General features: G+C 43.3%; 1 protein-coding gene and 1 long non-coding RNA gene across 3 annotated transcripts in view; one reads left to right on the top strand and one right to left on the bottom strand.

The window, feature by feature from the left end:
- The window catches only part of LOC123364232, a 67524-nt gene extending 61455 nt beyond the window's left edge, over positions 1 to 6069 (bottom strand). Inside the window, exon 1 of the long non-coding RNA XR_006577046.1 lies at positions 6018 to 6069. This is a non-coding gene — a long non-coding RNA (uncharacterized LOC123364232). The remainder of the gene's footprint in view (positions 1 to 6017) is intronic.
- The window catches only part of RNF149 (ring finger protein 149), a 34311-nt gene continuing 11633 nt past the window's right edge, over positions 5222 to 27899 (top strand). For both annotated transcript variants that reach the window (XM_045006114.1, XM_045006123.1), the window contains exons 1-6: positions 5222 to 6021; positions 13236 to 13486; positions 16334 to 16402; positions 19085 to 19167; positions 20985 to 21081; positions 26365 to 26560. In XM_045006114.1, the coding sequence (XP_044862049.1) occupies positions 5550 to 6021; positions 13236 to 13486; positions 16334 to 16402; positions 19085 to 19167; positions 20985 to 21081; positions 26365 to 26560 (1168 nt within the window). In that variant the 5' untranslated portion in view covers positions 5222 to 5549. The remainder of the gene's footprint in view (positions 6022 to 13235; positions 13487 to 16333; positions 16403 to 19084; positions 19168 to 20984; positions 21082 to 26364; positions 26561 to 27899) is intronic.

The raw sequence follows: 27899 nt of genomic DNA, 5'->3' as shown, positions 1-27899 counted from the left end.
TGTGCAAGCTTTCTTTAGTTAAATCTTCACTTGTGGTTCTGTAATAGTCTAGAGACGCATTTATTTATGACTGTATGTTAGCTGGAAAAAAGAAAATGAAGTTATGAATTTTGACTTCTGATGACCAATGTCCTTTACTAATTTGTACCAACGTAATGCATGTACAGTATTAAGCACAGCTAGTTTTAACTGCTGTTCTTATTTAACCAAAGAATGCTTCATTTCTAAAATAATTGTCATCATTTACTTGTATGTACTGTTTATGGATGCGTTTTGCACTTTGCAATGTATTTTGACTTGTAAAGATAATGAATGTTGTTTACAAATTGCCCATCAAGCATTAAATGCAAATAAATAGCAAAAGAGAAGTTGCTGCTTGAATATTTTGATGTCTGTAATATGATTTTAACAGGAATGAACAAGAGGAAGCTTGGTTGACAGCCTTTAAAATGTCTATCTTATCTAACGACTGTCTTTTTTTTCTCAGTCTTGTACAATCTTCCTGGTGGAAAGAAGGCCATCTTTGTTCCTTTAAAGGGACTCTGGGAATTGACAGTCAGATCTTCAGATGTTTAGGGAGGAAGGAGGATACACTGGGAAAACATGCACTTTTCTCTCTTCCCTCCCCCCCTGGCCATTCTTCTCTGTATTTACTTTAATCTCAATGTAACACAGCATCTGATAGCCATACATCATTCTTAATACAGCTCACCACTCACTCCTATACATGCAGGTATCAGGCAAGTGACTGGGCATTGGTTTCAATCTTTTGTGAATTAACAATACTATGGAACTTCATTTCAGTGCCATTTCTTCCCCCTCCCATTGCTCTCCCTAATCCTCACCTCCATTTTGTTCTTACTGACTACTCTCTGGCCAAGGCCCACCATTCTTCTCCTCTTCTTCTCCCACATTACCTACTTTCAGTAACCTTTAAGCTAGCCACCTTCCCCCATCAGAGTTCCTGTGCCCTATCCAATAAATTAATTTGACTCACAGGCTTTAGCTCCTATTTACTCCTCACAATCCTTGAAATCCAATCCATCTCTCTATCTCCAGACCAATCTCTTTCCTTGTGGCCATAACTGGCCTCTTGCCTTCCAACACTGTGGCAACAGTGTTGGGCTCCTTTCCTATCCATCTAATCAGTCAGCACTTTCTCCTCCCATTCCACCACCCTACATTCTGAAAACTGCATGCCCTGCAGCTGTTGTGTACAGTTTCCTTCATGTTACTGACTTCAATGCCAATTCATTCCTCCTCTCATCTTAATCTCCTACTCGCATCTGTGGTAACTTTAATTTCCATGTTGATGTCCACTGGCTTTTAATTGCCTTTCCATAATCTCCTTATTTGATCTTCACTTTTGGACTGACTCAATGCACCATCTCGGTCACCTCTCTCAATCAAGTTTTTATCAAACACTGCTCTTTTGTTCACTCTGAATTCCCTCTCTTGTCACTTGCTCTCCCTCAACATTGCTCACTTTTTGTCTGCCTCTATTCTGTCACTAACTCCATTCATCATCTCCAACTTATCGCCCCCTGACTTCTCTGCTGCTCCTACCCCCCCTTCTTTCCTCCTTTCTTTCAACTCCCATGATCTCTACATTTAACTCTTTGGTCTCTGCAGCTCTTGACTCCTTTTATCCCCCATCCCACTGCACCCCACCCCTGGCAGTACTTTATATGTTCCTTTAATTCTCAATCTTGGTTGTCCTCCTGATTTTTGCCACTTTGATCTTTTTCTTGAAATGCTGAGTGCCTTTGAGGAGAGTCCTAAAACTACATTGCCAAGAAGTTGTAGGGAGTGCTCTAACTATACTGGCTTCCTCTACTCCAGTGGCTCTCAACCAGGGGTATGTTTACCACTGGGGGTACACAGAGGTCTTCCAGGGGGTACATCAACTAATCTAGATATTTGCCTAGTTTTACAATAGGCTACATAAAAAGCCACTAGCACAGTCAGTACAAGCTAAAATTTCATACAGACAATGACTTGTTTATACTGCTTTATATACAGTACACTGAAACATAAGTGCAATATTCCAATTGATTGATTTCATAATTATATGGTAAAAGTGAGAAAGTAAGCATTTTTTCAATAACAGTGTGCTGTGACACTTTTGTATATTTGTCTGATTTTGTAAGCAATTAGTTTTTAAGTGAAGTGTAACTTAGGGGTATGTAAGACAAATCAGACTCCAGAAAGGGGTGCAGTATTCTGGATAAGTTTGAGAGACACTGCTATACTCCTCTTTTAAAGAGTGGTTGGATTGGGGAATTTTTACTTTAAAAAGGACCCCGGAATGGAATTTTAAATACATCAACCTTCATGCTGACAGGGAAAATAGCTGTTCTGCTGGTATAAATAGGGTCAACAGTGCTCAAGGCTTGGAACACTTCTACAAGGTATTATGATCACTACTGGTTCAATCAGCTTAGTGGGAAAAGGAGAAGCCTCGTTTGATAACATATCAGATGTAATACGATCATACCACATAACACATTTTTTTCTAAAAGAAAATGATGGTGACAGAGCATTAAAAAGTGATTGAGGACTACAGAGAGAAGCTGGGGAAACATGCAGATTACTTGGGCACTAAAAACAGCAAAATCATTAAATCCTTGATATACATTTTATTTTGTATAGCTCAAACTTTCCATACAACTAAAACAATATATAAAACTTATCTTTATTTTTGTTTTAGGCTTTTCTCATTTTGTTCACTTTTCTTTTTATAATTCAGTGTTTTCCAGTCTACAGGTTTTCCCTCAGACTAATAGCTATAACAGTGCTTCTGAACCTTTTTGGGCTCAGGACCCATCTGTAAATGTTTATGGCCTGTCATGACCCAGTAAATAATAGTCTGAGGGTGGAGGCCCTGTGGTGGTTTCGGTCAGGTTCTGCCTGGCACTCACCTGACACTGGTATCTCCTGTGCTGTGGGACTGGCTGGGCTGGGTTTGGCTCTCTGTTCTGGGCACTGCAACCTCTGAGGTTTCAGCACCTCTGGGGTTTGGTCCTGCCCCTCTGACTAGACCAAATTTGTGTGAGTGAAGGTGTGACCTGGCTCATGGGGTTGTAGTGCCACTCAGTCAAATTTGGCCTACCCAGAGTCCCATCATCATGATGACTGGGCCAAACCTGAATGCTAGGATCCCAGATGTTGCAGCGCCTGGAGCAGGTAGGCAAGCCCAGCCAGTTTTGTGTGACAGGAGCCACCGCCTGACCCTCTGAAACATTCTGGTGACCCAATTTTGGGTCCTGACCCACGGACTGAGAAATCCTGGTCTACAATTTGTTCATCCCTTTTAAAGGGGACACTTCCTGGACACTACAGTGCAAATAAGTGATGGTCACATAAACACCACCCTATACTGGAAACCTACTGACCGCTATACTTACCTACATGCCTCCAGCTTCCATCCAGGACACATCACATGATCCATTGTCTACAGTCAAGCTCTAAGATACAACCGAATTTGCTCCAATCCCTCAGACAGAGATAAACACCTACAAGATCTTTATCAAGCATTCTTAAAACTACACTACCCACCTGGGGAAGTGAGAAAACAGATTGACAGAGCAAGATGGGGACCCAGAAGTCACCTACTACAGGACAGGCCCAACAAGGAAAATAACAGAACACCATTGGCCATCACGTACAACCCCCAGCTGAAACCTTTCCAGCATATCAGTGATCTACAACCTATCCTGGAAAATGATCCCTCACTCTCACAGACCTTCGGAGGCAGGCCAGTCCGCGCTTACAGATAGCCCCCCAACCTGAAGCAAATACTCACCAGCAACTACAAACCACCAAAAGAAACACTAACCTAGGAACCAATCCCTGTAACAAACCCTGTTGCCTACTCTGTCCCCATATCTACTCTAGTGACACCATCAGAGGACCCAACCACATCAGCCACACCATCATTCAGGCTCATTCACCTGCACATCTACTAATGTGATATGTGCCAGCAATGCCCCTCTGCCAAGTACATTGGCGAAACCAGACAGTTTCTACATAAAAGAATAAATGGACACAAATTAGACATCAGGAATGGTAACATACAAAAGCCAGTAGGGGAACACATCAATCTCCCTCGACATTTAATAACAGATTTAAAAGTAGCCATCCTTCAACAAAAAAACCCTTCAAAAATAGACTTCAAAGAAAAAATGGCAGAGCTACACTTCATTTGCAAATTTAACACCATTAATTTGGGCTTGAATAGCAACTGTGACTGGCTGGCTCACTACGAAAGCAATTTTCCTTCTCTTGGGATTGACACCGCCTCATCAATTATTGGGAATGGACCACATCCACCCTGACTGAATAGGCCTTGTTAACACTGGTTCGTAAGGTAACTCCCTTCTCTTCAGGTGTCAGTATATTTATGCCTGCATCTGTAACTTTCATTCCATGGATCTGAAGAAGTGGGGTTTTTTACCCATTAAAGCTTATGCCCACATAAATCTGTTAATCTTTAAAGGGACACTGGGACTCATCAGTTTTAAATGTTTATTTGAGCTCTCTTTATCTCTTCTCCTTGTCATGCGCTATCTTTGCTCATCCCTTCTATCTCTACCTGGCTCTTGACCCTTCATTCACCCTCCCTTCCTCTCATCCATTTTGCTCCTTCCCGTCCTCCTCTGGGGTGACCCCTACAATTAAGGTGCGGAGTGTTTTGGAGGGTGGAGTGACTGACTTAACTTGTGTGTCACTGACCAAACGTGGGCGAGCCAGCACCCGGGCCTTCAATTAGTCACATCCTCTTGCTGGCATTAAAAAAACAAACACAGACATGCAAGTGCTCATCAGCCTCCGGGTCTCTTCTGCGTTGGCCTTTGCAGCCCACGACCTACAACCTACGCCCCGCTGGCAGGGCTGGGGGGGGGGGCGGGAATGTCTTGCCTCCAGACCCTGCAAACGCTTCAGGGCAGGCGCCCGGTTTCGCTTTGATCATTTTCGGGGGGGGGGGGGGATCAGCTGAGCACCTGCTTCCGCGTGGCCTCACGCGCTCACAATAAGGCCGCTGAGCGGGCAGCCGCCCCTCTCGCGCAAGCCGGGAAACGCCGGCTCCTCGAGCACGCTCAGGGGCGCGAGCCGTTCAGACTCCCCCCCACCCCCGTGTTCTCAGGGCCAACGGTCGGGGGCAGGAAGCAGCGGGTCAGATTTCGGGGTCAGGGGACATTAACTCTTCCGGTGCCTGCGCGCGCACAGGGCGGGTCTGTTGGCGGCAGCGGTTGGCGGGAGAGCCGCGCGCAGAGCTCACCCCGGGACACCCCCTCCCTTGGGAGCTCACCGGTCGGCCCCACCCACCGGTCACGCTGAGGGGGAGGAGCCGGCTCAGCCCGGCCTCCGCCTCCCATTAGCTGCGCTCCGGCCGCAACTCCCACTGGGGGCGGGGAGGGCGCCCGTTACCTGCGCCGCGGCGGCGGCGGCCTGGCTGGGGCAGTGGGCGGCGCCCCTCCGGCTCCCATTCTCCCCGCGGACCGGGAGGAGACAGGAGCGGCAGAGGGCGCAGCTCGGTCTCCCGTGCCATGCTGTGCCGTGCCCGCCTGGCGCTGCTGGCGGCGGCGCTGCTGGCGCTGGGGGTCCCGCGCGGCGGCGGCGGCGCCCGGCTCCTGGAGTGGTACACGGCCTGGGTCAGCACCGCCTACACCGAGCCGCTCAGCAACCGCACGGTGCGGGGCAGCGCCGAGAGCGGCCGCTACGGGGACAGCTCCCCCAAGGAGAGCGCGCAGGGCCTGGTGGGCATCCCCCGCGGCGCCTCCGCCCGCCACATGGAGGGCTGCGCCGCGGACACCGACTACGATGTGCCCCTGCCGCCGGGGAGCCGCGGCCCGCCCAGCGGGGGGGAGCCGCCGCCGCCGCCCTGGATCGCGCTGGTGGCCCGCGGGGGCTGCACCTTCAAGGACAAAGTCACCAACGCGGCCCGGAAGCGGGCGGTGGCCGTGGTGATCTACAACGAGCCCCGCTTCGGCAACGCCACCGTCTCCATGTCCCACCTCGGTGAGCGGGGCCGCGGCCGGGGCGTTGGGTCCCGGGGCCTGGAGTCGCGGCGGAGGGCGGGGCCTGGTGGGGAGGGGGCTCGAGGAAGAGGGTCCGGTGGGACAGGCGGACACGAGTGGGGAGTGGCGGTGGAGCGAGGAGGCGAGGGTGTCTGGGTTCAGCATTCCCCGGTGATACTCGGTGCTTTTCGGGGGAAAGGGGAACACCATGAAGAGCCCCTAAAAAGGACGTGTGGGGCTTGTTTCCTGTCACTACATAGACTACTAATGTACGTGCGCAAAGTTTTACACCAAGTCTCCAGGAAGGGACAGAAACTATCAAGAAGTGTTGCAATGAACCCATTGAGCAACTGCCCCAGGCCTTTCTGTGGTTTGTCTCCCAGTAGTATCTGAACATATGATACATAAGTTAATATGTTGCTCTTTAACTACAGGCTGAACAAAATTGTACTGGAGACTGCAGGGATATGTGAAAATGGCCACTTAAGACAGGGAATTACCTATTGGATGAGTCCTCAGTGCAGGCTTTATTGTAGTACTTACCACTTCATCATCAAAGTACACATAGTCCTCACACTTCTCTGAAGTACGGTGAGAATATAGTGATGTATAGAGGGATCAGATTGACTTGTCTAAGCGTGCCTGCCTTTCTGTAGCCTACAGAAGGTGTCTGTCACTATGCCAAGGTAAGAGCTCAGGTGTCCTGGCTCCACACAGTCTGCTGAATTTTTTGTGTGTGGTTTTTTTAAACTATTAAGTAGGTTTAAAGGCATAGGAGGAGACCTTCAGGGTAGGATATAAGGAGTAAGAAATCAAAGCATAGTGGGAAAGACCCTGTTGCAGATATCAGCGAACCTGCCACTGTGTAGTAATCTTACTAGTATCCAGGCAATCTTTCAAGAGGGTTTTAAATAAATTTTAGTCGTTTTTTTTTTTAAAAACAAGACACCGCTTTCTTTTTCTCTAGTAAAATTAGCTGAAAAAAGTCAACTTTGGAGTACCGTTGGCTCAAAGTATATTTGAGACCCTGAAAGGAAGCATGTCCCTCTTGAAATAATAAGTGAGTGGCAGCATCCTGCAAGTTGGAATCACGATTAACTAGTACTATTAAGCTGCTTTGTAGGGCTATGTCTACACCAGCACTTTTGCTGATAAAACTTCTGTCAGAGGTGTGAAAAAAAATCCCCCCTCCCCCCCACGACAGACATTTTACTGACAAAAGTGCCAATGTAGACAGCACTGTGTCGACGGAAGACGCTCTCCTGCCGACATAACTACCGGTACTACCGTTTGTTAGGGGTGGTTTAATTATGCCAATAGGGAGAGCTCTCTCCCACTGGCATAAAACTGGCTATGTGGGAGACCTTACAACCGCACAGCTGCAGTGGTAAACATACCCGAAGACTGTGTCTGTGTTACGCACTTTACAGCAGTGTGGCTGTGCTGCTGCAGCCTTGCTGTTGTAAGGTGCACAGTGTAACTGCTCTTTGTTGCTGGGAGAAAGCTCTCCCAGCAACAAAATAAAATCAACTCCAATGAGAGTATGGCTACACTTGCAGCTGTACAGCGCTGGGAGTTAAACCTGCCTTCGTACAGCTGAGTAGGGAAAGTGCTGCAGTCTGTCCACACTGACAGCTACCAGCGCATTGTCTTGGCCACATTTGCAGTGGCATTGGGAGCGGTGCATTATGGGCAGCTATCCCAGTGTTTAAGTGGGTGCAACGTGCTTTTGAAAAGGGGGTGGGGGTGGAGTGTGACAGGGAGCATGGTGGGAAAGAGAGAGTCGATTTTTGGACCCAACACTGTCCGCTCCCTGCCTTGCAAGTTCCGACCCTCCTCCACCCCTCTCGCACTCACTGAAAGCAAACAGCAGCTGTTTGTTTGTTTTTTCTCACAGACCAGATAAGCAGCCGCTTCCCAAAAGGGACCCTTCCCCTCCCCCCTGCGCCGCCTTTCTCTTCAAGCAAACATTAGCTGTGGGCATTCCAAAGGGAGGCCCCTGCCTGCCTCTGCTCATTCACAGCAAACAGTAGCTGTGTTTGGTTTTTTGACAAGCACCTCCCAGCGTTCACAACAAAATAAAGAGAGGCATCACAACAAAACAAAGAGAGTTATCTTTACTTAAAAGGATTATGGGGAGTGTCCGGAGGTCAGTCACTGCGTAATAAGGTTACTCCCCGTTTACACTGGAGCACCAGCATCTCAGCCACTCTGCAGCAGCTGTTGTTCCTCTTGGGGAGGTGGAGTACCTGCAGCTGTACACGCCTTGCCAGTGTGGATGGAGAGTGAGTTACAGCACTGTGGGCAACTTTATTGCGCTGTAAGTCTCAAGTGTAGCCAAGGCCTGAGGGGCACTAGCTTTGTTGCTGGGAGCACACCTTCTGCCAATGAAGTGCTATCCATATCAGTGCTTTTCATCACTAAAACTTTTGTCACTCAGGGGGGTGTTTTTTCACACCTCTGACAAGTGTTACTGACAAACATGTTAGTGTAGACATAGCCTAAGTGTCAGCTTGGGCTTCCTGGGTTTGGTTAATAACTCTCACAACCCATTAGGCCTCTTTCTCTGTCCGATGATACTCCTGTCTGTAGAAGGAAAAAAATATAAAAATACTTCCATCTTCTCCTCTCTGCTTGCAACAGATGCCTTTATACTATGCCTTGTCATAGTTGCTATCTTTGCTTTTCTGTGAAATCTCTTCTTCCCTTTAACTTTCTGCCTACATTCTATTCTTTCTTTTCCTTTCCTCTGCTTTTTTTCCCCCCTCTCCTTTTTAGTTTTCTATTTTTTTGTTTTGTTTCTTGTTTTACTTCCCTGTGCCCGCATCAGAAGGATTCATGTTTCTCAGGTTAGGTTTACACTACAAACTTTTCTTGGTATTGTCGATTGGGGTATGAAGAGACTTGATTCGTGACCAACATAGCTGTGCTGGCAAAAGCCCTTAGTATAGACAGGGTATACTGACAAAACTGCATTTTTGCTGGTATAGCTTATTTCATCAGAAGAAGGGAGAGACAACGAACAAGAGGACAGAGCAAATATACTTTCCTGTTTAAGATTTGCATACATGTGGTTCTGAGCTATACACATCTAGGTTAAATGTGCATCTGGCGTGGGATCCGAGCTACTCATGGGACTTCCTTGGGTCTCTATTTAGTACTAAGCTACACAGAATACATTTAAAAAGTGCTTAACAAAGGTTGATAAACAGTGCTGATAAGTAACCAGATATAAAAAAAAATTCATCTGTTGGATTACAAATAAGTAAAAGTATTTAATTTCGGTTGAGTGGCTTTGCAGATGAAATTGCTCTCTATAGCTGGTAATGGTCTTTGGCTTGGTTTAAAGATGGAAATTGTTTCTGATTTCTCCCTCTTCCTCCCCACCCCATTAACTAATTACTTGTTTTTATCCTTGTAAGGCCTAGAGTGGTGGGTGTTCTGTGACTAAAAGGCCAACTGACATTAAGATCTAAATCTTCTGGAGGGAGAGTCCTATTCCATTGGAAGAGCTCAAGCTTTAAAAACTTTGTAAAGATTTTTTGATGAGGATATTTGTATCTTTGAAATGAATTCTCAGTTTTCAGTATTTCTTTATGTCCACTTTAGATTGTAGGTTCCTCAGGGCAGAGACTTGTTTTGCTGGTTTGTAAAGCTCCATGTACAGAAGTGGCAGTGGATTAATTTCTTAACATGGATGAGTGTGCAGTCCTCTTAGGTTTGTGCGAGAACCCTCCTGCTTTCAGCATTATCCTGTCCAAGGGTTGCCTCTAAAGGATTTAAAAAATACTGGAGTCAGAAAATCTGGCCTTCTCTTGGTGGGTAAGGAAGGGGTAGGTTGAATTGTTAGCTTAACACAATTGAAATACCCTATTAAGATGCAGGCTAATACATTTGGAGCTGCAGTATGTTGTAGCTTAGGAGGGAGCTTTGGTGACATGACCAGCTAACATCACTTCAAACACAACAGCCTACATTTTATGGAGTTTAACACAATAGGAAAAATATTTTTTCCCATTAACACATCTTCATGGGGAGGAAGTAGTCTTGAATAAGCAGTCTGGAATGTATAAGGAAGCCCATGATGTCGATCCCAGCTTTAAAACCTGAAGTCAATAGTTTTATGAGTAGGGTGGGTTGAAATTATTCTCTATGCCACCCCAGGTATCAAGCTGGCTTCTTGTAGTTCTATTCCTCCTTTTCTCAGAACTGGGAGGAGAAAATCAGTCAGGGAAATACAATCTTTTGAGGAACCATAATAGTTTTAGCATACAGGGATATAGGGGACGATACAAACCGCACTCTTGTCTCCTCCCAGGTCACCTGAAAGTTGCACCTGTGGATCTCCAGAACAATGTTAGCAAGTAACTCCCTTTTCTTTGAGTATGTCTACACTACAGGATTATTCCAATTTTACAGAAACCGATATTTGGAAACAGATTGTATAAAGTCGAGTGCACGCGGCCACGCTAAGCACATTAATTTGGCGGTGTGCGTCCATGTACCGAGGCTAGCGTCAACTTCCGGAGCGTTGCACTGTGGATAGCTATCCTATAGCTATCCCATGATTCCCGCTGTCTCCCCCGCCCATTGGGATTCTGGGTTGAAATACCAATGCATGATCGGGCCAAAAATTTGTTGCAGGTGGTTATAGGTAAATGTCGTCTGTCTGCCATTGCTTTCACAGAGGGAGGATTGACTATCATTTCGCGCCCTTTTCCCTGGATTGCCTGGGCAGACGCCATAGCACGGCAACCATGGAGCCCGTTCAGTCTTTTTTCACTGTCACCGTATGTCTACTGGATGTTGCTGACAGACGTGGTACTGCAGCGCTACACAGCAGCATCCCCTTGCCTTTGCAAGTTAGCAAAGACGGTTACCAGTCATACTGTACTGTCTGCTGCTGTCATGGGTGCTGCTGGCTGGCCTCAGTGAGGTCGGTCGGGAGCGCATGGACAAAAATGGGAATGACTCCCCAGGTCATTCTCTTCTTTGTTTTGTCTAATGGAGAGTCAGTCCTGCCTAGAATATCAGGCAAGCCTACTAAAGAACCAGAGAGGCAAACGGCTGCTCTGGGTCAGAGCCCCAGACATCCCGCAGAAATGATGAGCTGCATGCCATTCTAGATGCAACAACGCCACCCGTTGCTTCCCTCCTCCCCCACCCCTCCTGGGCTACCGTGGCAATTATCCCCCCATTTGTGTGATGAAGTAATGAAGAATGTATGAATAAGAAACAATACTGACTTTATTGCCTATCAAAGAGGGGAGGGGAGGGCAGCCTCCAGCTGCTATGATATTCCAGGCAGGAGTGAATCTCCATTAGACAAAGCTTAAAGAAGAGAATGACCTGGAGTCATTCCCATTTTTGCCCAGGCGCCCCCGGCCGACTTCACTGAGGCCAGTCAGGAGCACTCACGGGACGACGATGACGGATATCAGTCCTACTGTACTGTCTGCCGTCCGGAAGGGAAGGGGATGCTCCTGTGTAGCGCTGCAGCACCGCATCTGCCAGCAGCAGCCAGTAGACATACAGTGACGTTGAAAAAAGGCGAGAGAGGATTTTTTTCCCTTTGCTTTCATGGGGGGTGAGGGGGAACGACATATACCCTGAACCACCCGCGACAATGTTTTTGATCCTTCGGGCTTTGGGAGCTCAGCCAAGAATTCAAATGGTTTTCGGAGAGTGTGGGAACTGTGGGATAGCTACAGTGGTCAGTCGCCCCTCCCTCCGTGAGCGTCCATTTCATTCTTTAGCTTTCTGGTATGCTTGTTTCAGCTCCTTAAGTTTCAGCACTGTGTTGAGTCCCTGTTGTGGCCTCTGTCCATCATAGCCTTGGAGATTTTTTTCAAATGTTTTGGCATTTTGTTTATTGGAACGGAGTTCTGATAGAACAGATTCATCTCCCCATACAGAGATAAGATTCAATATCTCCCAGATGGGTCCATGCTGCAGCTCTTTTTTGATTCCGGGACTGCATGGTCACCCGTGCTGATCAGCGCTCCATGCTGGGCAAACAGGAAATGAAATTCAAAAGTTCGCAGGACATTTCCTGTCTACCTGGCCAGTGCATCCGAGTTCAGATTGCTGTCCAGCGCGGTCACAATGTTGCACTGTGGGATAGCTCCCGGAGGCCAATACCGTTGAATTGCGGCCACACTAACCCTAATGCGAAATGGCAATACCAATTTCAGCGCTACTCCCCTTGTCGGGGTGGAGTACAGATATTGATATTAAGAGCCCTTTATATCGAAATAAAGGGCTTCATTGTGTGGACGGGTGCAGGGTTAATTCGGTTTAACGCTGCTAAATTTGAGACAAACTCGTAGTGTAAGCCAGGCCTTTGTTAGGTGCAATTTATTTACTTTAGAAAGATGTTGCAACAGACACCTCTGACAAAGGTCTAATAATGTGCTGTTTTCAATAAACTGAAATAAAGCCCTAGGGAGGGGGAAATTTTGGTTTTGTTTACAGTAAGTCCCATGCATGTCTTCTATTTATTGTCTGGCCTGCCACAGTGCTCTGTTTTTTTTTTTTTAAAAAAAAAGCACTTATAACTTCAAGTAACTCTCACAGGAAGATAGGGACTCTTGACTTGAAACGGTCTTAAGTATTTCCACAGCAAACTCTCTGACAGATACCGTTTAAAAAGACTTGAAATTCCTGTTGGTCCCATCCCAGAGTTGGATGGAATCTGTCTTGAGTACTTTGGGATCTGGCTTGAAACTGTCTATTACATATGGCAAAATGATCAAGCTCTTTTGTTCGATCTTCAGCTACTACTATAGAGTTATGAATTAACAAATGGATGCTCGTGAATGCATTTTAGTACTTTAAATAGAGACTTTAAATAGAGCCTGATAAATTGTATTGATCTTTTTATTTGCTAAATGAAACTTAAGATCAACATCCCATTCTGTGGAATGAGGCATGCAGGGCCTCAATAGATATATTTTATTTCAACTATTTCTGGTACGTGTATAAGTTCTTATTGTCTTTGTGAAATTCTCAAATGCAATAATATATAATGTAAGCTGTTTTAGTAATTAAACTTGCTTTGTCAAAGTAAATCTGCTTTGTGTTCAGAATTGTAAGCATTTTCCATTAATGTTGTTCTCCTCTTACATTTTAACTTTAAATGATTGAATTGCATTCAGATAATAAACTGGAGTAAGTGTGCATTCTGACTTTTTTTTCCCCTCTCTTCTCCAACAGGAACAGGAAATACAGTGGTAATTATGGTTGGATATCCAAAAGGGATAGAAATTTTGGAACCAGTACGCAGAGGGATTCCAGTAAAAATGACTATTGGTGTTGGCACAAGACATGTGCAAGAATATATCAGTGGACAGTCAGTTGTGTTTGTAGCCATCGCTTTTATCACCATGATGATTATCTCACTAGCCTGGCTCATATTTTACTATATACAGCGTTTTCTATATACTGGGTCACAATTTGGAAGCCAGGTAATTGCAGATAGTGATAATGATTTTAAAAGTAACCTTATTAACTTTTTCTCTCTCCTACATGTCTCCTGTAAAATTCTTTGTGTCCGATACTAATTTTATTGAAATGTTTTAGCACCATATTTTCTTGTCTATAGTAGTCCATGGATACTGCTTAGAATGAATACATTTTTAAATGAATACACTTATAAGCAGCATGTTAATTGACGTCTCAAGCCTATTTAGTTTTAATAACTAGATTTTTATCTGAAATATCTGCCTCCTACCAGATCATATTTAATTTAGAATTGAGCAACAATTTTAGTGGAACTTGGTACAGAGCAATGTTTGACTAGAGCTTACTGGGTGAGATGTATTATTTCTTTTCCTTCCTCCCAATTAAAACTGTAACTTGGGGAATTGCTTCCTCTTCCTTTTCCAATCTTCAGCTAGAGAACTCTGTTGAGTAAAGTTTAATGGAGAGTCACTGGTCCAGCCATTAATGCTCTTAAATTAATCCAGTAGTATCCTATAAACCTAAAATGTTGTATTGTAAAGCTTTACAAAAGCTGACCCTGAAGCCGTCGTCGTGATTGTAGTTCAGCCCGAATCCTCTGATGGGCCACAACCTGGAAATTGATTTCAGGGTGGATGCCTAGTGAGTTGGAGCAAATTACCTGGGCCACTAGGACCCAGTAAGAGTGGTGGGGGAAGGGAGAGGAGCAGTTCATTCCCTCCAGTTGCTGCTGCAGCTACTTCCTTTGCCTCTTTACAATCCCTGTGCTTTTCAAGAGCAGTTCCTCTGTGCTCACTGCTCCAAACTAATGGAGATTTGGCCCCAAGCTGAACCACAAAGGGCTGTGTAGTCAACTTCACATCTCTTTAGGACGTGCTGTTTCAAACTTCTGGACCTGATTACTGGGGAGAGAGTAGGCGATCAGTAGCCCCATTGGTGTATCTCATTTTTTTTAAAATTTATTTGAGACCCACATTTTTTGGGATGTGGGACAACTTCAACTATTTTGTGGGTTGCAGATTAAAAAAAAGTTAATCATTAGTCTAGTGGACTGCATATGGGGATGAGAATCAGAAGCTACCTAGTTCAAACTCTGCTTTTGCTATTGACTTACATGCCTTGGATGGGAGGCAATCAGTAATCTGCTTTCCCAGTCAGTAAAATGAATACAGTACCTCAGAGGTATTATAAGAAGCAGAGGTTTTTGTACAATGCATTGAAAATGAAGCCTTGTGTAAGGATTAGGTGTTACCGATAAAAATGTTTCCTGGAACTTCATATTTCCAGTCCAAAACAAATCGGCGGGGGGAATACTTTCATATCAGTATGTGCAAATTGCTAATAGTTGACAAATCATCTAGCTTTATGAAACAGATTAAGTATAACATCATAATTGGATAGATTACAGAAAGATAATTTTTAACATATGTAATAGGGTGCCCCAAGATGATGATATGGGAAATGTCATTTCCCATATATGTAAATATGCCTAAGAATGTGATCCTGCAAACTTTACTTATGGAGTAGTCTTCAGTCATACAAGTTGGCCTATTCTCTCAAGTAGGGTTACTTGTTTTAGAGTTACAGGATCAGGCTCTAAAATTGAGAAGAGACTACTACAGGCTGTCTTTTGGAATCGCTAATTTGATTGGTAGAGTTTGGGGGGAGAAACTTTTGCAGTTGGAAGCACAGTTATCATTCAGGGGCAAAATCTGATAAAATTGATTAGAAAAAGTGTATAAAGTTATATTGACAGGTCTATCTTCATTGTTCAAATTAATATTTGTGCAAAAAGTAGATATTAAGTTCAGTGTTTTTATGGGGGAACACCTGAAGTGGTATTAGTATCTTATGCCCTGATGCTGCATTTGGGTTCATGTGGCACTCCATTGGGTTTCTAAATAAGCATGAAGCTACACCTGCATGGATCCAAATGCAAGATTGAGATCACCCTTAAGAATTTTTTACTTTAATGAACATTTAACTGTACAGTGTCCTCTTAAATTGAAGTCCTTTCCTCAGGCCATTCATGTTACAATAAGGGGCATATGTTTGCATTTGCAGTGGAAAAGAAAATTGAGCAGACTGAGCAGAAAAATATTTTTCCATAATCACTTTTTCCAGATGTATTACAATCTTTATTTTAATCCTCATTCTATATCAAGAGGGGCTATTTAAAGTGTGACTGCTCCTCCTCATGCCCTCCTGTTTTACATGTAGTTGTAACTTTGCAGGGAATATGTAGCAGGTTACATTGATTTGGAGAATTGTGCAATTGATATTGTTTCTTAAACATCTCAGGTTAAATTAAATACGTTCTCTGATCATTGTCTGTGTCAGACCACTTGGCAAGATAACAGGGAAAATTATCAGTATGCTGCAGATACCCAGCTGTGTGTCTCCACGGTCCTTTTGACTATCCAATATGCACCACCAGTATATATGCTCATTGGATTAACTGTGGTCCTGTTATGTCTCTCCTTCTTCCCTTCTACACTGGTTGCCTAGAAAGTGGGGAATTGATTTTGTCCTTGTCTCCACATGTATCTCCACTCTGACAATATGCAATTCTTATGCATCTCACCAGTGTTTATATCAATAGATGATCATGTATTTGCTGTAGTGCCCCATACAATGTGGAACTCACTCCTCCTTAATGTGCATTGGTGGGTGGAAGGCTTTATAAACTTACTATAGTGACAAAAGATAGGAATTTCCTGAATGTATTCAAAGGCTTTGTAAACTATACTGAATACTCTAGTATTTAAGGCTTGTTCATAATTCGGTACTCTTTCACTTAACTAAACTGAATTTGTGTAACATTATTTTAAACATTCTCTCACCACTTTAAGGGCCACAGAAAAGAAACCAAGAAAGTGATCAACGAGCTTCAATTGCATACTGTGAAGCATGGGGACAAGGTAAGAGCTGAGAAAGAAGACAGAAGAGATTAGCTATTGCCACCAGCTAATTAAACAACATACAAGTCTGTCGCAATTTACGTACATTTAACATGTGCGATTTCAGCTTTACACTGTAGGGCCAGAGTCTGGGGGGGCGTGGCCTCAAGATTTAAAGGTCCTGGGGCAGCAGCTGTGGCTGGGAGTCCCAAGGGCCTTTAAATCACCCAGGGGGCTCCCAGCTGCAGAGGTGGCTGGTAGCCCCTGGGGCGAACTAAAGGGCCCGAGGCTCCAGCCACCGTGGAGCTCCAGGCCCTTAAAATGCCAGCCCCAGCCCAGCTGCCAAAGCTGCGGGCGGGATTTAAAGGACTCCTCCGGGCTCCCCACCGCAGCGGGAAGCCCCGTGGAGCCCTTTAAATCCCACCTGCAGCTCCAGCGGCCAGGCCGGGCGCGGGGGGCCCAGAGGAGCCCTTTAAATGCTGCCCCGGCCTGGCCACCGGCGCTGTGGGCGGGATTTAAAAGGCTTGGGAATGTAATTTTGAGTATACGCAGTTTTCACTTTATGTGCTAACCGCGGAACGGAACCCCCGCGTAAGATAAGATTTGCCTGTATGCACAAACCTCTTAGGACACCAAAAATCCAATCCTGTTTTTTAAAAAAAGGTAAATTTTATTAAAAACAAAAAAGAAAATACATCTGGAACTTCAGCTTTTGCATGATTTTAAAAGAGCAATTCTAAAAATCAAGCACCTAAACTAGATTTTTTGGGGGTTCAGCTTAAAGGTTTCAAGCAAACAAAAGCATCTGGCATTAGCACAGAGGAGTTCACTAGCCTAAGAAGTAAACAGAAATAAACCTAATCGCGTCTTTCTAAACATTCCTGATCTACTTGCATATTTGGGGTTCCAAATAAGTAGTTCTAGGTATGATCTATGATAGGCTTAAAGCTTCTCATAGCATAACTGCTCCTGTTCCCCTCTCTCCCAGAGAACCACAACAGAGAAAGGGGAAGTTTTTTTTCCCCATTTTAAAAAGTTCTAGACTTCCCATTGGCTCTTTTGGTCAGGTGCCCACTCCCTTTCTTTTACCTGGGGGACTTTAACCCTTTACAGATAAAGCAAGCAGAGAACAGCCACCAAGAGGGACTCCACTGCCAACTGGCTGGGCGTCCACAAAAGAGAGCTTACTCTCCACCCCGCTTCATCCATCACAATTGTAACAAATAATGTAGGGCTTTTTGTGTTTATAGCAACATTCAGAGTTGAAGCACTTTGAAAACACATGCATGTTTACAGTTGTGTGGATCTTTTATGAGCAGTTTGGGGGATTACTGTCAAATGGACACTTATTTGATTATGTGCTACATATGCCATGGTTGGCATCTGCCCCTGTTTTCAGTGAAAAATATCTGCAGTAGTAAATGTATTTTATGAATTTAACTTTAAACGTACAGACTGGCAACTAATATATAAATGTTACAAGTAACTTTTTATTTAAAATGACTGACTGTTACATACAGTGTACAAAATAGAAATTATGGGCCTGATCCTCCAATCTTACTCACATTACTAACTCATGTAAGCATTTGCAGTAATGGACACCCATACTTTTTAGTAACCTGATATGAAAGACTTGCATTGTGTTTTTATGCTAGGACCCTATTTGGATATCCTTCATATATTAGCTTTTGTATACAACTCAGTTAAAATTACTTTGTATACCATGTAATCAATTATCTTCATATTTAAGTTTTCCTTCACATTTATATTGCAACTGTAACTACAAAAGGGGCAAGACATGTCAGAATACATGGAGGAGTCTCCCAAAAAGTGTTAATTGCATGAGTAATTGCACATTGTACTCTGACTACAGTGCAGTGGTTCTCAACCTGCAGCCCAGTCAGCACACAACTGTGGCTATGTGACATCTTCAGGCCCATACAAATAGTATATATATTATGTGGATGCAGCCCATGTAACACACAGCTGCATATGTGGCTCACAATGGTAAATAGGTTGAGAACCACTGATCTATAGTCTCAAGGGCTAATGAGCATTCAATATACTCTTTTCTTACGATTGAATGAGTGAGAGGTTAGAGAGAGAGAGGTTTTAAGAATCTCTTGTTAAGCTGCTTAATTTGGAGTATGAGGGAGGATTCTTTCCTCTCCAGTTCTTCTTAGATTTCCTGTGCAAGCCTGTTTACCAGGGTACTGTGGGAGGAGAAGGCTGAAGAAACAGGATGAGGCACCATTCAACCCTATAAGTGTATGTAGAATGCTCATTAGCTCTTGAGACTGTAGATTGGGAGTTAAATGAGTTTCTGTTGCCATATCTTTCATGCTTACTTACCATGTGAAATCTCATACATCTGGAGATGGTTAGCTTTATTTATTATTTTTAGTTTACTAAAACGCTTGATTGTATCCCATTAAAAACACCAGTGTTCAGAGAAGTCACCTAAAAAGTGCTTGGATTGACATGTGATATATCTAGGTTTAATCACAATCAGTGACTTTGATTATATCAAACCACCTTTTGGTAGAGTATTTCTAATTGAATTAAATAAGAGAAAATTGCTTATTTATGACATTTTAAAGCATTCTGTTCAAATGATTATGCTGCATGACTCGTAATGCTTGTTATATTCATGATCTTTTTAATGTCATGGTCTACCTGTACATTTAAATGTGTTTTCTTTAGGGTTTAGATGTTGATGCAGAAAATTGTGCTGTGTGCATTGAAAACTATAAACCGAAAGATATTGTACGAATTCTGCCATGCAAGTAAGTTTGCCTTTTAAAATCTATTTTTACCATACTTTCCATAAGAAATATTTAATGAGGTTCCTAGAAACCTAAGCCATTTCTGGAGCATTGAGGTCGTAAAGCTATACAATGCACTGAAGTTGTGCTGTCTGTTTGTCCCGTAACATATGCAAGGGCATGAAGAGATGGTATTTCATAGATGTGGTGGGGAGTTCAGCCTCTCAAATGTTATAAACTTGTTAATTAAAATATTACCATATGTATAAATTATATAGCATATATATACTCGATCATAAGCAGGTTTGTTTATAAGCCTACCCCCCCCCCCCCAGATGGATAAGTAAAAATGGAAATTTTTTATAACCCGTTCATAAGCTGACCCTACAATTCAGGGGTCAGCAAACTTTGGCTTCCTGGGCCATCAGGATAAGCTGCTGGTGGGCCGAGATGGTTTGTTTACCTTGAGCGCACGGAGGTAAACCTAAGTAAACAGTGTCCCGGCGCGCCAGCTTACCCTGATGGGCTGGGACAGCAACTGGTGGGGACACTTTTGGGGGGGGGAGGGGAGAAGCTGGGAGTCAGGGGAGTAACCTGTGACTGCCCCCCACATGACTCCAGCCCTTCCCACCTTATCTGGGGAAGGCCAGGGGAGGATGTCTCTGACCTGGCTGGAGCTGCTCCAGCGGGCCAGACTGGGCGGCGCAGCCGCAGCCTGCTCCGGAGCTGCAGCTGCTTTGGAGGCTGGGGGGAGAGTAGCGTGGCCAGAATCAGAGAGACTCTGGCCCCGCCTCTTGCCTTCTGGCTGTGCTGTCTCTCCTTGCTCCCTCTGTTGGGGGGAGGGGCTGTGTCCCACCTCTCCCTCTCTATACTTGTTCATAAGCCGACCCCCTTCTCTGGTGCTTGCCTTTTTTACTAAAAAAAAAATTCAGATTACGAACAAGTATATACAGTATGTGACTATTACTAGTTTTGTGGGAACATTTTTTTTTGTAGTGAGAAACCTTTCTCTTCAGTTAAAGAAAATTAGATGTATAATTAGAAATATGGCAGACGTAATCTTGAAAGCAGCAAAGAATCCTGTGGCACCTTATAGACTAACAGACGTTTTGCAGCATGAGCTTTCATGGGTGAATACCCACTTCTTCGGATGCATGCTGCAAAACGTCTGTTAGTCTATAAGGTGCCACAGGACTCTTTGCTGCTTCTACAGAACCAGACTAACACGGCTACCCCTCTGATACGTAATCTTGAAAAAATCTTGGTACAAAAGAGAATTTGTAAACTAACGTTTCCACTTCTATTTGGGTTTTAGTGTGTTTGAAATATAAAACATTAATTCCTTATTTGTATTAATGTTTTGATCAGTCCTGAAGTGGTCATTTCTTTAAAAATGTCTAATCAAATGTCTTGGTTATGTGACAATGAAGAACAATTAGCCCTTGATTGGTAAAGTATTGTACTTTAATAAGAACAGTTAAAGATGAGATCTAAACTTTGTGCATAGTTGTTTCTGTGTATTACCAAATATTTGAGTAGTATATATTAGATTTAAAGGTTACTATAAAAAAAAAAAGTACTAGACATTACTTTCTCCTTTTTAATCACTTAGGAGTGTGGACTGATTCTTTAAAGAGAGGCTCTAGCTATAGATTCTGTCAGTATGCTTGTCCATTGCCTTCCACCTTTGGCAGATAGGTTAATATATTGAATAACTACTAAGATTAAAAAGGTATCTAATAACCTCAAGATGGACATACTAGAAAATGAATAGGCTGGCTGAAAGAATAAATCATAGTTTAAAAAAAAATAAAACCAAGTATACTGTTTTTCTTCAGGCATATCTTTCATAGGACCTGCATTGACCCCTGGCTGTTGGACCACAGAACTTGTCCAATGTGTAAACTAGATGTCATCAAAGCTCTGGGATATTGGGTGAGTTACATATTTATCTATCTAGTTAAAACTACACTGCAGACATTCAAAACAGGAAGCACGACTGCACATCAACCTGTTAAAAATTCAGAGCAGTTGTTTCTCCAGATTATTGCTGTGTGTGCGTGTATATATAGATATAGATATAGATACCACAGTGATGGCTGTGGTACAAGAACCCAAACAAGAGAAATCTGTAATGATTTATAATACTCATCCTTAATATTGCACTTAACAAAATGCTAACTATCTTGTAATACATTTCTGTGGTAGGAAAAAAATTCATTCTTTGAGTGTTTGTATATGTCCTTTACACTTAGGGGTGTGTATGCACCAGTGCCAGAGTTTTCCTTAGAGGTACCCACAAGGATAACCTTACGTACACCTGAGTGCTGCAAGGTTATAAAGCCACCCCTACCCGTCAGTGGTCTGAGTGTTTTGTGTGCTCTGTGAACAAAAAACTTCTCGGTGCTCTGTTGTCATCTAATGGTATTCCTTTTTTAAATCACGTGATGCTTAATTTTTCATTTTTTATTTATTTTATTTCAAATTTAGTTCTTAGCTGCATTGCAATGTTATGCTGTCAAAGCGGTAGTGCCTCCTGAAAAGTTGACAGGACACACGATCAGAGCATAGTTGATCTCAGCAGCCTTTGTAGCACATGCTGATTACGAACATTTATAGGGTGGCAACATGGCCTTCTCTTCATACATTCCCCAAGCATTGTGCACTATCTGCTGCTTCAAGGGAGGATGCAAATGTGGGAAAAGTGGTCATACCGTTCCCCCTTCTGATGAGACTGAGCCCCACTGCGTGGGATAACAGCTTCGGAGTTACCTACAGTGTAATGGACATATCCAAGCACTTGAAGAAAAATAGTTACTTTTTATCTGTATTTTGAGATGTGTTGCATTTGTCCAATACACGACCCCCCACTGCCTTCCCCAATGCATCGGAGTCTGCCATCAGCTTCCATTGTGAAGGAACTGAAGGCGGCAGGGTGGCTTCACTCTTTGTAGCCTCACTTCTGATCATATGGAGTTTTGGTGTGGGTGATGCCACCCCATAGGTACTTCTAGGGAAAACTCAGACATGGGTACATGGGACGCCACACACCAGCAGTGTAACGGACATATGCAACACATCTTGAACAACAGTTACGGAAAGGTAAGCAACTATTTTTATCCCCATTTTACAGAGGGGGAGGAAACTGAGGAAGAGAAGTGACTTGCCTACAGCTGTACAGTTGTAGAAACCAATTTCATGCTTCAGCTTACATGGACCTCAAGTGCCCTTTTGCTTTTTGAGTCCTTGAAACTTTTCAAATAGCTGGAAAAATTAGTTGACTGGGTCTGTATGCTCCCAGATATGCTGAGTAAGCATTTGATCTCTCTAACTGAATCAGTGTTCACTAAAACCTTCCTGAAAAATTTTAGCAATACTAGTCGAAATGATGTGCTTTCATTTTTCTGACAGTACCAGCAAAGAGGGATGAAGATATGTGGTAGGTTGTTCAATCACTGTTGAGAAGTAGTCTTGAGAAAACTCTGCCTTCAGTCCCACTAATAGGACGTGGATATCTATGTACCACTCCTCTAGAGATCTCAATAAATAGGGGCACTTACCATAAGAATAAAGTGGTGTGTTTAGAATGGTGTCTGGGATCTTTTCATAAAGTGCCTGCATTTTTTTTAACTTATAAACAAGAATACTGTTTGGAATGGTTGGAGACTTTACAATATACTTCATCTGATGCACTACTTATATCTTGTCAATGTTGTAAGAAAAGCAGTAGAATCCTAGATCTGCTCATCTACATGATTTCATTATGCAAAATGAGGCAATGGTTATACCATGTGGCCTAAAGATTCAATTGTTGTGGAGACTGGTCTGGAAGCTACGTTAAGACTCTAATAAGCTAGTTTGTCTTGTTTTCATACTATCCATATAGTTGAAGCCCACAACTCTACTTAATGATGGAAATTAGCAGAAAATGTATTTTATCTGAAAAATGGGTTTTTGTGATTATTAGAGTATCTGAGTTCCCTGAGTTCAGATTTTTGGGATGGACATTGATACTCTACCCATCACCAGCCCAACATATAACTTCTCTCCTGTTGATCAGACACGTCTCTTCATTGCTTGACAAAGGTGAATGTAGGAAATGTGTCGATTGCAACCCCCCATTTATTAAGGTATTCACAATGGATAATTAGTTAGACATCACAAGTTCAAACCCCATTCAAGTTGATAATGTGGAAAGTTACAATCAGGCAACCATTTAGAATCAATGTGGTGATCAGTCCATTTTAAGTAGATGAGCATTCTCATTACAGAAATCATCATTTCAACTTGTATCTTCTGCAGAGTTTGAATTAATAACTAGAGAGAACTGAACTATTCATAAATCTAAAAACTTGATACACCTCTACCCCGATATAACGCTGTCCTTAGGAGCCAAAAAATCTTACCGTGTTATAGGTGAAACCGCGTTATATCAAACTTGCTTTGATCTGCCAAAGTGCACAGCCCCGCCCCCCCAGAGCACTGCTTTACTGCATTATATCTGAATTCGTATTATATCGGTTCGTGTTATATCGGGGTAGAGGTGGACTTCTGGAATAGCTTGGAGGAACTTTAACTTCCATTGCCTGTTGTTGTGTGCTTGATTTGTAAATGGAGGACTTTGGTCCCCAAGGTGACTGTTCCAGTCTTAAATTCACTTGATTAAAAAGGAACCCCAATTGACAAGTTAACTACTTTCTGATGTAGTAGTCTTGCTAACTTACACTATTGACGGAGTCACCCATTGTGAATTATTGATTTACGGAACTAGCAAGTGCACAAATATTTGGGGGGTACCCAAACAACTCAGTGTATTTTATTCACTTATGTTGAAAAATGTAGCTTAGTTTTTAATTTGATACTTGAAAATATACTGATTATCTTTAATACTGTGTTGCTAAGATTTTAAATTGATGGGCATCCTAGAAATACCTTGTGTCTTACAGATGCGTGACCTCACTATAAAGCACTATACTAAGGTTTGCTGAGGAGTAGGGAAAGTACTATTGTTTATACACTACAAAATGGGCAGAACAGCTAAATTGTGTTGTAGTTTACATGTACAAGTAAACTATGAACTCATGTTGATTGCTGCTTTTTGAATATCAGTTTAATTTTAAAATAATTCTGTATATATACTCCTCCCATTCATTATAGGTGTTTGTAGTGATGCATATAGTTAAGGTTGCTGAGTACTTTCCATTAAGGTCTCCATTTTCAGTTGCTTATCACTTTGCCAGACACAGCTGTTTGTTTGGATTGAAATTTTCCATGCCAGATGACTGCCTCAGCCAAACCTTTTTATCCAAAAAAAAGAAGAAAAACCCCGCTCATTTCTAAGAAGGTGATTAGGGGAAAATGTATCTTGCCTCTGCTGACTTTTTAAATAACTGTTTCATTGAGACTTTAGTAACTTCATGCTTTGGGAGCAGGGACTTGAAATTTGGCCAGGGGGATTGGTGTTAAGGATGCACCTTGTGCTGTCCCTCTGAAAATCCACCTAAATTTGCCCAAGTTATAAGTGCTTGAAAAGTTGCAGTTGCCCATGGTCAGTGGTTTGTTAGCGGCCGGCAGTGGTATTCTCCAGAGATCTCCTATATAATGACCATGTTGCCTCTCTCTCGGCTCCTAGTATAAACCAGATTGGGATGACAAGCCCCACAGAGGGATTTAGCATGCTCCATTCCAGGGCTACTGGGGCTGGACAGGAATTTACCTTCAGTTGCTCCCCTCAGTTACTGTGGGCCACTCAGGTGCAAGACACCAAAACTGAGTGCAGAGACACCCTCCTATGCTCTCAGTGCTTCTGCTGGTGCCCAGGCAGCATGGAGGAGGAGGAAGCAGACTGATTTGATTAGAAAGGGGAAACAGGACTGCTGAGAGCAGGTTTGGGCCCCGGTGACACACTTTTTTTGGGCCTCCCAGCAAGGGTGGACCGGCTAAACAGGGCCGGAGAAGCCGGGCCCCACTCCGGACTGCCGGGCCCTGGTAATTTGTATCGGCTTCCCCCCTCCCCCTCGTCGGCCCTGGAAACAGATTGATATTGATGGGAGCTGAGGAGGGTGGATAGGAGAAGAGAAAGATAGGGACGGCTGGAGGGAACAGGCAGAGAAAGGTCTATGACCACTATAGTAAACTCCCTCCTAGAACCTGAAATTGAACCAAGGATTCCCAGGTCTCAATATTCCTTTGTGTTTAACAAGTAGCTGTGAATGCCACTGGCAAATGTCTCTTCCCCTCTAATGGCTGCAACACACAGAGGATAATGGCCTAACACTATTACCAGTTTTGTTAGCTCAAGTAGTAGAGGTCTCTTTTGTGAATATAAAGTTCCCAGTCCTGCTGATGACAGTATGCTTCCGTATATCATTTGTTGTAGTGCACTTTTCTTTTTTAAATCTTTGGAAATTACTTCCTACAAAACTACATTAAGAGAATGTTAAGGTTGCAAAGTCAAGCGCTCAGAAGTTAGGAAATGCCAGAATTAAGGGGACTCATGAAACCTTATTCACCTCCCCCTTGTGTGTATATTATGTACAATACAATCTTTAATTATGTGATAGTGCTATCTTTTCCCCCACAGGATGGAGAGTGCTCAAGGGTTGGGTAGTAAAGAAGGCTCTCTGTAGGTCCCCTACCTCATTTGTTGCAGAGGTTGGAAGATGTGACGTGAATAAAGCAGGGAGCTACAGGAAAACAGAAGATGACTTTGTAGCTAAGACAGTTGAATGCCAGCCTAGAGAACTGGATTTTATCCCTGCCTCTGCAACAGAGTTCTTGTGTGATGGTAGGCAATCACATAAACCAAACTCTTGACAGAATGATAGCTTCCCTTAGGGGCATACTGCAATGTCTTTGCAGCACTCCTATCTGTTGGTCCAGGAACTAATGGCCAAGATGCTTTTGGGCATGGTAATGCAGCACTGCTGGATCCATATGGTCTAGGCAAGCCTGTTGTTCTAAATTGCTGTGACAAAATCAAAAACAAGATCACAACTATGATGAGAGGAACCTGTGTAAGACTCAAGAATGACTTGCAGAAAAATCTTTTATAAAATATAAATCAACTCTTGTATTAGGAAGGGCGAATAGCTTTCCTTCAATTAATTCAATATGTAAAGGTTAATCAAAGAAACTTTTACTTTTGCAGAGTCATTAGAAACTTTGTTTTCTGATGTCTAAATAATTGCTTACTGAATATTTTGTCTACTTCTGAAGGGTGACCCTGAAGACGCACTTGAAGTTGCAATACCTGAATCGATAAGTGGCAGTGTATCAGTAGGAAGTTTGAGTATAGCTTTACAAGAAGATGATAGAAATGAAGTAAGCGATTTGTCAGCCTCCTCAACTAATGAATCTGTGTTACAGTGTAACAGTTTAAAAGAGGATGCAGGTGAAACCACAGCATTACTTGGTAAGTACAATGTAATGTGTTTCAAATCAATGTGTAAGCTATATAATAAAATTCCAGGATTGTCACTCTAAAACCTAGAATCTCTGAATCAGTGTGAAGCAATGGAAAGAATTACAAGCATGGTTGAATTTTTTTTAGAATATCACCAGATTCAGTATCAGTGGGATTTGTGGTTTAATATCCAATATTTTAAGTTCTCAGCCATTTTTTCTTTACAAATTTCACCCATGTGACAGCATGGGCTTTCAGTTAGTCAAACATGTATCTGTGCCATGCCAAGAGTCCTAGACCATTGTGATATCATTATCCCTCAACCAATCACCACTCTTATTCTACAGCTAATTTGTATGCAACAGTTTATTGGTTGTATGAGAGAAGCAGCATAGATAGTGGATTACCTGGCCCAGTGGTCACAGTTTAACCCATACACAGATCATCACAACTTTCCCAGAACATCCCTATTCACCCACCGTCACTCATATTTACCATAAAACCAGGTCTTCGCGAATCATTTGGATAATTCTTTAATTTTATTAATTGGAACTTTAGAACGAAAACTCTTCATTCTTGAGTTTACTTCGGAACTCTCAATACTGTGATGTTGAGGTGATGGCTCTAGTGAGTAGTACCGTTTTCTGCCACTTGGATGATTGGGAAACAAATTATTTCAGGCTGAAATCATGCCAGCCTTGGAAAATTGAACTTAATCAAAGAATGATCGATATCCCCCTTGCTCAGCTGCTGGCGGAGGCGTGGCCAGGCAGCTCTGCATGCTGCCTCAGCCCAGAGCGCTGGCTTCGCAACTCCCGTTGGCCAGGAGTTGGCCATGCCTCTGCCTAGCAGCTGGGGGAGGGGGATGTTGCCGCTTCCGGGGAGCCCCCCCCCAGGTAAGCGTCGCCCAGAGCCCACCTCATGCCCCAATCCTCTGCCCCTTCCCGCGCCCAAATTCTGCTGCTGCTTGGGGGAGGAGGCGTGAAGCCAGGTAGGGAGCCTGCTGGCTCTGCCAACCCCGCCACCAGCGGTAGTCCCGGGCTGCACACCGCTGCCACATGCCCCTTCCCTCCCCCAGCAGCCATGTGTTTTATTCACAGGTATTTTTAGTATAAGTCATGGACAGGTCACAGGCCATAAATTTTTGTTTACTGCCTGTGACCTGTCCATGACTTATACTAAAAATACCTGTGACTAAAATGTAGCCGTAGTTATGGTTTCTAGAGCAGAGCACATTATTTGGCAGGGTTCTTGCTCTGCACTTCATGGTGTTGAATTACAAAACTTGTGGCCAGTAAGATAATTACTTAATCAGGGAAGATTCATCTAGTTTTTCTCATGTTACATG

The sequence above is a fragment of the Mauremys mutica genome, chromosome 1, assembly GCF_020497125.1.
Source record: "Mauremys mutica isolate MM-2020 ecotype Southern chromosome 1, ASM2049712v1, whole genome shotgun sequence".
Taxonomy (NCBI): Eukaryota; Metazoa; Chordata; order Testudines; family Geoemydidae; genus Mauremys; species Mauremys mutica.
This window is presented reverse-complemented; position numbering and strand designations above follow the sequence as displayed.